The following is a 13,936-nucleotide window of genomic DNA, read 5'->3' as shown; positions in this document are numbered from 1 at the left end:
TTTTGGGACACGTGCTTGTGTAATGCGGGGACGGCACACCGGGAGAAATAGTGGCGGCTGGGGACCGAGTGCCGAGGGATGGCCTCCGTCATCAGGTTGCGGAATGCTTCCGTCTCCACGAGCCTAAAAGGCAACATTTCGAGCACAAGCAGTCGTGAAATGTGAGAATTTAGTAGTGTGGCCTGTGGGGCTTTGGCTGCGTATTTGCGCTTGCGTTCCAAGGACTGGGGTATGGACAACTGAACGCTGCGCTGGGACAAGGACGTGGACGTGCTTCCTGATGCTGCTACTTGAGAGAGAGTGTGCAACAACAGGTGCAGGGTAGGAGGCATCTTCCTATGCACCATGGACAGGGTATTGGCTTGCATGCACAACAGCGGAAGAAGCAATGGTACCACCCGCAGACACTGTTCCTGGACCCTGGGGTTCGGCCCACAAAGTCGGGTGCTTTGCTGCCATGTGCCTGATCATGCTGGTGGTGGTCAGGATGGTCGTTTTGCCACCCCTGCTGATGCTGGCCTGTCTTTAAAAAACAACCAGACTCGGGAAGACCTAGCAGGTGTACTGGCAACTTCCTTCGTGTTGGTGTTACGGGAAACGGTTGCCTGCCTTCTGTCTACAGCCACCACACTGCTTCTTCCTGCCTGTTGGGGTGCTCTGCCTCCCTCCCCCTGTGTGCTGCTCTCCTCGCTCTGCATGTCCTCCTGCCAGGTTGGGTCAGTTACTATATCATCCACCACCTCGTCTTCCACTTCCGCACCCTGGTCCTCCTCCTGACTTTCTGGCAATTGTGTCTCATCATCGTCCACCTCTTGTGACACTTTCCTATCTTCACTTTGTGTGACCGTGGCTGCTCAAATATTTGGGCATCGCTACATGCGATCTCCTCTCAAGTGGATCTATAAATGGAAAAGTGAACAGCTCTTCAGAGTGTCCAAGTGTGGGATCATTTGTCTCCGGGCATTCAGCATGGTGGGAGGAAGGAGGATCAGGGTGAGGAATATGCGGTCCAGACTCACGGCTGAGACTTGACCGTGTGTAAGACAGGGTGGTGGTGGTGGCTAAGTGACTGGAAGCATTATCCGCTATCCAACCAACAACCTTTTGACACTGCTCTGGGTTCAATAGTGGTGTGCTGCGGTCCCCTAGGAATTGGGACAGGAAGGTTGGGCGAGAAGATGTGGGTGTTTGTTGTGGCACAATTTCAGGTTGCCGATGGCCTTGGCCTCGGCCTCTGCATGCACCATCACCATCACGTCCAGTTCCCCGTCCCTTGCCACGTGCCTTGCCCATTTTAAATGGAGGACAATATCTTCCACGCTCACTACAAATGACTGAATTTGGAGCGAACTTATATGTGATCCGTGTGACGGAGAAACCACAGTTTTAAATACCTGGCCTGTAGGTAACTATTTTGAACAGCAAACCGATGTCAAAAATTTCGCTGACACAGTGAAAAAAAATTTGAATGGACACCAGAAATGGCAGTATTTTCTGAAAACGTATATGTGCTCCGTGTGAAGGAGAAAACAGTCTTAAATACCTGGCCTGTAGGTAACTATTTTGAACAGCAATCTGTTATCAATTGCTTCACTGACACACTGAAACAAATTTTCAATGGAGATCAGAAATGGCAGTATTTTCTGACAACGTATATGTGATCCGTGTGACGGAGAAAACAGAGTTTTAAATACCTGGCCTGTAGGTAAGTAGTTTGAACAGCAAACTGGTGTGAATTGCTTCACTGACACACTAAAGGAAATTTTTAATGGAGGCCAGAAATGGCAGTATTTTCTGAAAACGTATAAGTGATCCGTGTGACGGAGAAAACACAGTTTTAAATAGCTGGATTTCTAGCGCTGTAATATGGAAAGGACCTGGCTGTATTCTGCAGTGCCAACAAGCAAATGGCGCAGAAAAACGGTGTTCTCTGGATTGCTTTTGAAGCAAATAATGAGGATTAAGATCCAAAAAAAATTATTCCTGGCCTCTGAGACCTGGGCCTATTTCTATAAATATCTAACAGCCGCAGAAGGCAGAACTGGAATGGAGCCTCTTGTGCTATATGCACTGCAGTCTGCTATACACCCTGCCTGCCTGCCTATATACACTGCCTGCCTGATATCTCTGCAGATGGATTAGTCCTCAGAAGGACTGTTTGTTAAGATGGATATATGTAATGTAAGTTTTTTTCTCCCTACACTACCTAATACACAAGCAAATCTCTCCCTGATGCAGCAGCAGCTCTCCCTACACTGTCTGATCCGGAGTGACTGTGACGAGCACAGCGGCGCAAGGTCTGATAGAGACCTGATGATGCTGTGCGGCTAGCCAATCACTGTAATGCCACAACCACCATGGCTGCGGCATTACAATGAGTGGCAGGCTATCCCTGCATGTTGATTGGCGCAGAGAGAGGACTCTAGCATCCGCCCGAGCAAGTACTCGGCGAGCTCCTAGCACCTCGAGTACTGAGATGCTCGGGCAAGTACCGAGTACTTGCGAGTATGCTCTCTCATCACTAATTACCACCTCTTCATTCCTCATTTCTCCTCCCTGACAGCTCCCATCTCTGCTCTTACCCGTAAGGGAGCAAATCCCAGGGAGTGGTCTTCTGAGGCAGAGAATGTTTTTATCTCTCTTAAACCAGCCTTCTCCTCCGCTTCTGTGCTACACCGTCCGGATTGCAATAAACAGTTATTCCTGGAGGTTGATGCCTCTTCCTCCGGAGCCGGAGCAGTGCTTACCCAGAAATCCTCGTCCGGGCGAATGGTGTCCTGCGGCTTCTTTTCCAAACTCTTCTCTCCATCCGAGCGCAATTACTCCATAGGAGGTCTGGCTTTCCTCCAAATATGTCCCTCTCAAGATACCATCATGCAAGTTGGGTCCGCGGTTCATCGGTCCGTTCGAGATTCTGAACCAAATAAATCCAGTGGCTTACAAGCTGAAACTCCCAGCCTCCTTACGGATCCCCAACTCCTTTCACGTGTCTCTCCTCAAACCGGTTGTCCTTAATTCTTTCTCTGACGATCCAGGTACCACTCCAGCTCCAGTCTCCGCTGAGGACGTCTTTGAGGTAGAAAACATTTTGGCCATCAAGAAGGTAAGAGGAAAGATTTTCTTTCTTGTGGATTGGAAGGGGTTTGGTCCTGAGGAGAGATCTTGGGAGCCCAGGGAGAACATTCATGTTTCATGAAACAATACATGTACATGGCCACAATGGTCAGGCTCAGACCCTGACTTTTGTATTGAAGCATCTAATGACCGTGTGCAAAGGTCATTGTCAAAGAAGGAGGAGCAGGGGAGCTGTGATATCACCAATTGTGATTGGTGGATCTTGTGCTATCAGCTGTGTATAGAGGTGTTACCCGTCAACGTACTCCTGACTCTGATAATAGGGAGCCTGCAGAAAACTGTTCCTGAAAGGACAGGAAGTACAAGTCTAAAAAAGCCTAGGTGGCCACTGTGAAAATTCCAAGAATTTCATTTTTGTTTTTTATTTTTTTAAAAGAACATGATGTGGAAAAAAAACATTGCCCTTGTTTTTAAAAATACATGTAACGCAAAAAAATGATTTAAACAACAGGTAATTTTCTTTTAATAAATTCCCTTACAGTTCTGATTCACTGGTAATGTATGGAAGTAAAGGGGATAATTGTAGTATCTATGGTGGTCTAGGGTATTGAAAAGGTTCATGTTTTAAAACTGGTCTCATGCAATATAGTTTTTTTCATCCTGCAGTGTTGTCCTCTTTCTTCCCTGCATTTTATTTAGATGCACTTCATGTCCTCCCTGCATCTAAATGAAGTGCAGGGAGTATAGAGGACCGTGTGGCTGTAATGAACAGTTGTACAGATCTCTTTATGATTGAACAGAGCACATTATGATATCTTTCCATGCTCACTAAGCATTGGCATACAATTGGATCAGATGGCTGATGGCTACTCACTGAGGAAGCAGACAAGACGTCCGTGACATGGGTTTGAATGTGGCTTTTATTTAATAAAATTCTTACATCTATCCATCGGACACGGGATCATCATTTTATGCAGAGGAGCGCGGACATTCTTCTTCTACATCGGTTCGTTGATACATTTTGGAAAGCCTGCTAGGGTTGGTGTTATCTGCAGCTCTCCACATTAGCTCTTAAATGTGTTGTGCATCATCACAACACGACAAGGTGAGCGTCCTTTTTATTATTCAACCATTGTTTCATTGGGTAACAGCACCATTTGCGCCCCTATTCTATTTTGTTTTATAATACCAATGTATTCATGTAGCATGCCGGAGCGTGAATTAAGTGTACTTAGCCCACAGCTACCGCCCCACACCATGTTACTGTAAGGAGATGGACATAATACTGCCCACGTTCTACCTTGAAGATGTATAATGTGGATTGTTACTTGTGTTAGTAATGTTGATAAGGTGTGCTGCTTGACAATATGGAAAACAAGAGTTAATGTTTGGAACTAGCCCAGAGTAGGAGGGGCTAAACTGAAGGGAAAGAGACCATTTCCTGTTGAGACATCAGATAGGGCCTGGAGTGCCTAGAGAAGAGACTTAAGGTCTGGTGTGAGCAGTGCCACATTTATTGGGTGTCCCTAGAAGTTAGGGGAGACCGGGAGAGAGAGAGAGCGTGACCAGGAGCAGAAAAGAGAAAGCGTGACCGAGAGACAGTGATTTATCGGAGATGTGTCCTGGGAGAGGATGCCTAGCTGTAAGGCCCAGAGTTTATTATAACTCCTAAAGGTAAAGGGCCCAGATAAGACTGAGTACACAAGATGAGGAGAATGCCCTGGTGGGAGTTCCAGAGCATCAGTAGAAGATTGAGTAAAGGACTCTTGTTAGCTGAACTCTAGTGTTGAGCTGGGTTGTGGTGAAGTAGTGAGGAATAGTAAATAGGGATGCGTGGAATGCTGGAAGTTTGGGTTCTGGTAGCCAACCCGAACTTTATGTAAAAGTTCGGTTTGGGTACCAGAATAGTACCCGAACTTCAACCAGAACCCGAACCCCATTGAAAATAAAGAATGCCCGAACTCTGAAGGAAAATCTCTCTCTCTGTCTCACTCTCTCCTCTGTGCCACCACGGACTGACCTTCAGACTCGAACACTTTGATGGACTTCCACACACAGTCCATGTTCAGCGTTCTGCCTGGACAGTGACTGTCCTATATGAACACTGAACATTTCTGGACGGGTTCGCCCATCTCTAATAGTGAAGACAGAGGACAAGCAAAGAGAAGAGAAAGGGATTGAATTTGTGTGAGGAAAATGTTACTCATTGTCAAGGAAACGTTTGAGTTTATGTAAAAAGTTTATTTTAAACTGGTCGTCCCCCTGCTTTAACTGTAAAACATTTGGTCCTGACCAACCAGCAACACTGTTTACATGCAACCTGCACGGACGTAGCACCTTCACAGCACAAGTCCACACACCCAGCCAGAACCTCCATTTTCATGTAACGTGCCCGGGCTAAAGAGATGAGTACCTCGCCCACGGCTACCGCCCCACTCCATGTTAAATTACAACTAGTGATGAGCGAGTATGTTTTGTTAACCCTTTCGCCGAGTATGCTCGGGTGAGCACCGAGTAGTTACAGCTGCTCGGTGATCTGGTTGAATCGCTCCCGTGTGCATGATTTGCAACTGTTTGACAGCTTTAATACATGTGAGGAATGTGTAAGAAATGGACATTCCTCACATGTATTAAATTTGTCAAACAGTTGCAAATCATGCACACGGGAGCGATTCAAACATATCACCGAGCAGCTGTAACTACTCGGTGCTCGCCCGAGTATACTTGGCGAAAGGGTTAACAAAACATACTCGCTCATCACTAATTACAACAGATTCCTTGTAAAAAGAACATTACTTACTGTTCAACAGAATGAGATACCAGAAGAAGTGTCATGATCTCTCTCAAGTGAGTATAGTGTGAACCAGGTGCAGGAGGATGGGGACAGATTTTAATGTTTGCTTTGGGGAACCATATGCTTTTTTTTTTAATTACCAGGGAAAATAATTCAGTCCTAAAGTTCAAACTCTATCTGGAAAAACAATGGTGAAAAAGGAGAGCTGACCGCTGATTTGTGAATGCCGCAGTAACACGTTAATCATACTCGAAAGTTTTGTATATTAAAAATAATGAGATTTTCTTTTATCTAAGTGCAGAGCCTTGTAACCTGATGTTCTCTACAGATATTTAAGTAAATGATGATATCACTGTTAATTCCATCAGAGATCAAGTTTAATCATTGAACTAATTAATTTTTTTCCTTTTATCCACAGGGCAGCCAAGATGTCCACACTACTAGAGATTAAAAGCAGCGTCCTAAGACAAGTGCAAAATCGTCAGTCTTTTCGCCGAAGAGCGGAGACGGAGTCCAGCACGCCAACGCAGGAGACCGGCAAGGTGACAAGTGCTGTCAGGTAAAAGCGTCGGAGACTTAATATAATCTGAATTTATGTGTGCGCCTTTCATAAGACAACGGTTAGTGGTCTAAATAAGGAAAAGCGGATGAGCTTTCTGTACGAGGTCTGGAAGGAAAGCCACAGGTGATGTGCAGTCATAAAATATGTATGTCAACTCCGAGTGATCAAACTGTGTGTTTATGTCAGAGCGGCTCGTAGCTGTGATCCTCGGGGATGTGTCCAGTTCAGATGGTGGATGCGAGAGTCTCTCAGATTTACATGCAGCTGGAATTGTATCTCAGAAGGTATTAAGGAAGTGCATGTCACATCCAAGACAAACACGACCTGAAGCTTATTGCTGGAGAATTGTACAAGCAGAGAAGAAAGAACATACACAATGGAGGCTAGAGTATAGGATAGTCCATGTCAAGGGTGTGACTATAATAGGTGCAGGGGGTTGCAATTGCACCCGGGTTTGGAGCCTAGGGGGACCAAAGGGTCCCTTTGGTCCATATAAAAAGACCATTACTATTAAAGACTTGCAATACAGTCATGGTCGAAAGTGTTGGCACTCTTGAAATTGTTCCAGAAAAAGAAGTATTTATAGAAATGTATTGTAATTACACACGTTTTGTTATACACATGTTTATTTCCTTTGTGTATATTGGTACAACACAAAAAAAACAGAGAAAAAGTAAAATTGGACATAAGTTCACACAGAACCCCTAAAATGGGCTGGACAAATTTATTAGCGCCTTTCCAAAATTGTGAGTAAACAACTTTGTTTCAAGCATGTGATGCTCGTTCAAACTCACTTGTGGCAAATAACAATATGAAAATCACACCTGAAATCAGATAAAAAAGAGAAGTTGACTCAATCTTTGCTTTGTGTGTCTGTGTGTGCCACACTAAGCATGGAGAACAGAAAGAGGCGAGGAGAACTGTCTGAGAACTTGACAACCAAAACTGTTGAAAAATATCAACAATCTCAAGGTTACAAGTCCATCTCCAGAGATCGTCATGTTCCCTTGTCCATGGTGCACAACATAATCAAGAAGTTTAAAACCCATGGCACTGTAGATAATCTCCCCGGCCTGGACATGGAAGGCAGGGAAAATTGATGAAAGGTTACAACGCAGCACAGTCTGGATGATGGATGCACAGCCCCAATCAAGTTGTAAAGAAATTCAAGCTGTCCTGCAGGCTCAGGGTGCATCAGTGTCAGCGTGAACTATCCGCCGACATTTGAATGAAATTAAACGCTATGGCAGGAGACCCAGGAGGACCTCACTGCTGACAAAGAGACATAAAAAAGCTAGTGGTCTAAAATTCCAGTTTAGAGGTGTAAGAAGCTTGTTAATGTTTATAGGAAACAATTGATCGCAGTTATTTATTCCAAGAGGTGTGCAACTAAATATTAAGTTGAAGGTGCCAACAATTTTGTCCGGCCCATTTTTGGGTGTTTTGTGTGAACTTATGTCCAATTTGCCTTTTTTTCTCTGTTTTTTTTGTGTTCGATCACACACAAAGGAAATAAACATGTTTATAACGAAACATATGTAATTGCAATAATTTCTGGGAGAAATACTTCATTTTCTGAAACAATTTCAAGGGTGCCAACACTTCGGCCATGACTATACTTGGGTACCCCGTTGGAGCTTTTGCATTGGGGCCCATGAGCTTCAAGTTACGCCACTGGTCCTTGTTACTAAAATACTACTGGTCCTTGGGTAACTAAAATGTAAAATATTTTTGATTACAGAATAACCACTGTTTTGTAAATGTTGATTGGTGGGTATCCAAGTTCTGAAACCCCCCTCCCCACCAACTTTGCTCAAAGAGGCAGAAGCTTTCAGCTTATGCTTCAGCCTGAGTAGAGTGGTCTATGAGCTCAACAGAAAGTCTATGGATTTGTACATCACTTTGCATATGCTTAAAAGGAAGCTAACATCAGAAAATTACCTATTGTTTAATTTATTTTTTTGTGTTAAATGTATTTTTATATAGCTATCATAATCTATATTAAAACTAAAAAATAGCAATCTTGCAATTTTTACATTAGCCACTGGGGCTTTCTTAGAATCTAACTTCCTATTGTTTCAAGAAATAACACATGTACATAGCCACAATGGTCAGAACCCGACCCTATCTTTTATATTGATGTGAACTTTGAAAGTACAGGAAGTATGAGTCTAAAAAAGGCCTAGTGTGAAAAGTGCAAGCTTACTAGTTTTTATTTTTCTTAATAAAGATTGTAATGTGAAAAAAAAATGTTGCAAACAATTCTTTAAAAGTACATGTAACACAAAAACCTGATTTAAAAAATGTAATTTTCTGATGATTGCTTATCTTTAGGGCTCATGAAGATGTCCGTGCAACATGGGCCAATCAAGGCCCGCAATGCAAGGACTGACCCAAGTGTGACAGCTTCATATATTTCTGTAAGGCTAAGATGCTCGGGACGGGAAACCCGCTGACAGTCCGCACATAGCGATCCTTGCTTGGACTGTGTTGCATGGACATCTGCATGAGCTCTTAAGGATAAGGTGAGATCTTTGGTCTCTTGATTTCAGCGACCAATAAAAAATGAAGTAAATAAAAAATTAAGCTATTTTGCAAATATCCTTCACTGGAAACTTTATATAGTTTTCTGTATACAGCTTTTACAAAGGCCTGAGAGCGTTCATACGATCACATATCGCTTCCCTACTTCTTACTAAATGTATGTGCAAAAATAGGGATCAGATAGTGAGAGTGTTACGGCGGGATCCTAGTACGAAGGGTTTATTTGTAGTCTATAAGAGCGCAGATGTACAGTGGGGAAAAAAAGTATTTAGTCAGCCACCAATTGTGGAAGTTCTCCCACTTAAAAAGATGTGAGAGGCCTGTAATTGACATCATAGTTAGACCTCAACTATGAGAGACAAAATGAGAAAACAAATCCTGAAAATCACATTGTCTGATTTGGAAAGAATTTTTTTTCAAATTTTGGTGGAAAATAAGTATTTGGTCAATTACAAAAGTTCATCTCAATACTCTGTTATATATCCTTTGATGGCAATGACAGAGGTCAAACGTTTTCTGTAAGTCTTCACAAGGTTGGCACACACTGTTGCTGGTATGTTGGCCCATTCCTCCATGCAGATCTCCTCTAGAGCAGTGATGTTTTGGGGCTGTCGCTGGGCAACACGGACTTTCAACTCCCTCCAAAGGTTTTTTATAGGGTTTAGATCTGGAGACTGGCTAGGCCACTCCAGGACCTTGAAATGCTACTTATGAAGCCACTCCTTCATTGCCCTGGCGGTGTGCTTGGGATCATTGTCATGCTGAAAGTCCCAGTCACGTTTCATCTTCAATGCCCTTCCTGATGGAAGGAGGTTTGCACTCAAAATCTCATGATACATGGCCCCATTCATTCCTTCATGTACACGGATCAGTCGTCCTGGTCCCTTGGCAGAAAAACAACCCCAAAGCATGATGTTGCCACCCCCATGTTTCACAGTAGGTATAGTGTTCTTTGGATGCAACTCCTCAGCATTATTTCTCTTCCAAACAAGACAAGTTGTGTTTCTACCAAACAGTTCAACCTTGGTTTCATCTGACCATATGACATTCTCCCAATAATCTTCTGGATCATCCAAATGCTCTCTAAAAAACTTCAGATGGGCCCGGATATTTAATGGCTTAAGAAGGGGACACGTCTGGCACTGAAGGATCTAAGTCCCTGGTGGCGTAGTGTGTTACTGATGGTAGCCTGTCTAACGTTGGTCTCAGCTCTCTGCAGGTGATTCACCATGTCACCCCGTGTGGTTCTGGGATTTTTGCTCACTGTTCCTGAGATCATTTTGACCCCACAGGGTGAGATCTTGTGTGGAGCCCTAGATCGAGGGAGATTATCAGTGGTCTTGTATGTCTTCCATTTTCTAATTATTGCTCCCTCAGTTGATTTTTTCACACCAAGCTGCTTGCCTATCGCAGATTCAGTCTTCCCAGCCTGGTACAAGGCTACAATTTTGTTTCTGGTGTCGTTCGACAGCTCTTTGGTCTTCACCATAGTGGAGTTTGAATTGTGACTGTTTGAGGTTGCGGACAGGTGTCTTTTATACTGATAACAAGTTCAAACAGGAGCCAGTACTACAGGTAAAGAGTGGAGGACAGAGGAGCCTCTTAAAGAAGAAGTTACAGGTCTGTGAGAGCCAGAAATCTTGCTTGTTTGTAATTGACCAAATACTTATTTTCCACCATAATCTTTGTCTATAACCACTTAGATGCTACAGTTGATATTGACTGAAGAGGTGAACTGGAATATAAGTTGGTGTGCATGCAGCACGTAAGTGTATGTTCACACTGGCCACTAAACAGACAAAACCCAAGATAAAAACATAAAAAGCAAATACCCTGCACTAAATAAATAAACAGCAATAGTGAATGAAAATAATATAGGGTACATATATATAGTTAACATAATTTTGATCAAAATAATGCAAATGCCATTCCACCACGTCACGGTGACCCTATTTGGGACTGTCCTATCATCTAATATTAAAGCCTTACCACTTGTCAAGTGACGTACATGTGGATAAGGGCCGAGAAGGACTGAGCCCGGATAATGGACACCCAGACATGGGGAACTACATGAATGAAGGAGTGGCCTCTCTTTTTTTTGAGCTGGGTGTTACATTTATGTAGTTCCCCATGCCTGGGTGTGGTTGTCTGTCTTTAACCACTTAGATGTTGCGGTTGGCATTGACTGGGGCGTCTAAGGGGGTTAAGCTTTTTGTTTGTTTGTTTAACCCCTTAGATGCCACAGTTTCTCTGTAATAACCGGTAACATGACTACTAAAGTCAGTGGCATAATGAAGAACGGGCTATGAGAACATCCATTCGTTGTTACTGGGTATTCCTACACTTTTTGCATGTGATATAATTATGGAATGCACCTCCAGCATCTTTGTATGTCTTGTGAGTTTATGTAACCAATGCTCAAAGTACAGTGAAGCTAGAATTGGAAAAACCATTTGAGATCATGTCTTAATTTTTCATAAATATTCAGCTGTAGATTGCACTTCTTGTATTTCCGCTATGTATCTGTATACACTCATCCATATAATTAAACCTCATGACAGGACCAATGTCACTGAGTCTCTGAGCACAATGGCACCTGCCAAGCTGCGGGATTAGTACATTAAGCTGCAAGTAATCAGTCAGTTCTTGTAATTGATGTGTTGGAAGCAGGAAAACTGGGCAGTAAAATTTCAGAACTGGTCCATGGAGCAATGAAAGAAGGTGTCCTGGTCTGATGATCCTTCTTTTCTTTTCCATCATGTGCGTGTCCTTTGCGTAGCTGAGAAATAAATAGCACCACCAGGCTGCATTACGTGGAGAAGCCTGCACATGAGGGTGAAATGTTCTGCTGGGAAACATTGGGTTCAGGCTTTTATTTGGAAGCTATTTTGACACATGCCACCTAGCTAAACCCTCTACAGAGCAGGAGCGCTCCTTCATGGCAGGGATCATAATCCCTAATGCTTCCTCCATTCTGCAATAAATGTCCAGGAATAAAGGAACGTGACTGAGAGCTCACACGACCTCCAATTTCCTTTGATCTAACTTCAATCAATCATCTGTGGGATTTTGTGGAAAATCAATGGCGTCTTCTGAACCATGGAGGCAGGGGCTTAACTAAAAATGGCGGTATGCAAATTGTCTCTTCAGAAAGCTAGAGAACTTGAACTGAAGTGTCACCTATTGGAAGTAGCAATCCTAAAAGTCAATATCGACCCCTTAACGAGCTTTGCCACATGACTTGGAATAAAAGCCAAACCAGAATCTCAATTGGTAGACAGTGTTTCGAGGTACTGCCCCTCCTCAGTTCAAAGTATGAGAGGCCTCTGACTAGGGCCTAAGGGGTAATGTTTTCTACTTATGGAGAGTGACATGCCAGTGTAAGGAGACTTATAGGCCATGCAATGCTCCTCTGGGAATTTAAATATGCAAATTGTCTCTTCAGAGAATATCAGGAGACCATAGCAAACTTTTGAATGCCCTCTTGCATTGCTTGCCACTCTGACACCACTTTCCCTGCTTATTACTACCAGGCTCTCCTGCAGTGATCGCTCTGCTCCAAACCCCCAAAAAATGAAAAAATAACTTTAAAAGCATCGGTCACTTTGAACTGACCCTACTTTGGAGAAGTAGGACCCACCAGTAACAAACTCCAGGACCCCACCTACATGCAAATGAGACATCATCATCAATCACAAATTTATATAACAATGAACTGGGTAGATTGTTAAATGAATAAGATGCTGCCTTTGTCTGTACATAGTGATTCAAGTATACAGTGCTCATATAAGAGGGGCCCACCGGAGGATTCTCCTGTTCTCCTGTGGGCCAGTCCAAGTCTAAAGAAGGGTATTTTTAATTTTTAATAAAAGGTATTCCAAACAACATAAAATTGAATATTCAAGTAGTACTAATGGTTAAACATTCTACGCGATCACATACACTTAAAGGAAAAATTAACATAATTCTAAGTAAATGATGACAAAGGTGCAGCTCTGAGCTCATTAATGTTCACCCCATTTTCACTCCTGGAATATTACAGATTGTGAGCATCACGGCAATGCGTGTTGTGCCACTAATTGCTCGCCGTTCAGAGGTCACTCGTGATGTTCCCATTCTCTTGTGTATAACACTACAATTATGAAAAACAGTCTTTTCCCGCAATTAGATGGTAAGGCTAATGTAAATAGTGTGATTAACTTTACTATGTCTTAATTAGGAAAGTGCAGCTTTTGTGACTGGCTAATTATAGATGATGACAGAGAAAACAATGGAGGGGGAAAAAAAACTGAAAAAAAAAAAATGTGGCCTGCGAGGGAGATTGATGATTAAAAAAAAATTCAATTTAATATGTAAACTTACATATTAATTGCCAAAATAATTTGGAAATGTAACTTTGAAAAGAATAAAGTTGTTTGATTTATAGGATTGTTAAAAAATACTAATATTAAAAAAATAAGTTTAAAAATATATATCAAATGGCGCAATCATAGAACAAATGTAAAGTTTAAAAAAAATGTTGAAAAATCCAGTTTATCTTGACTTGTGGTAGTTGGTAATTTTTGTTTTTATTTTAACCCCTTTCCGACGTGGTCAGTATTAGTACGCACTTCGTCAGAAAGGCCGGATCAGCGGGGGCACTGAACCGGGCACAGGTCAGCTGATTCTTACAGCTGACATGTGCTCGCAATAGCCGTGGGTGGAATCGCGATCCACCCGCGGCTGTTAACTAGTTAAATGCTGCTGTCAATCTCTGACAGCGGCATTTAACAGCGCTGCGCCGGAAGCGCGTCACTTACCCCGCCCATATGTGACCCCATCACATGATCGCGGGTCACTGATGGGTGGGCATGGCAACCCGGGGTCTGCAGCAGACCCCAGTGGTTGTCATGTAAAGATCGCTATGAGCGCCACCTAGTGGAGGGCGCTCAGAGCACAGGAGCATTTCTGCTACATAGAGG

The 13,936-nt window shown here is 43.1% G+C and overlaps 1 protein-coding gene across 2 annotated transcripts in view; it reads left to right on the top strand.

Moving 5' to 3' along the window:
- The window catches only part of BAIAP3 (BAI1 associated protein 3), a 395,244-nt gene that overhangs the window by 134,940 nt on the left and 246,368 nt on the right, over nucleotides 1-13,936 (top strand). For both annotated transcript variants that reach the window (XM_073648093.1, XM_073648091.1), the window contains exon 2: nucleotides 6,288-6,428. In XM_073648093.1, coding sequence (XP_073504194.1) covers nucleotides 6,288-6,428 — 141 coding nt within the window. The remainder of the gene's footprint in view (nucleotides 1-6,287; nucleotides 6,429-13,936) is intronic.

The sequence above is a fragment of the Phyllobates terribilis genome, unplaced genomic scaffold (assembly GCF_046119375.1).
Source record: "Phyllobates terribilis strain yellow unplaced genomic scaffold, ASM4611937v1 Scaffold_9__5_contigs__length_417890890, whole genome shotgun sequence".
NCBI lineage: Eukaryota > Metazoa > Chordata > Amphibia > Anura > Dendrobatidae > Phyllobates > Phyllobates terribilis.
This window is presented reverse-complemented; position numbering and strand designations above follow the sequence as displayed.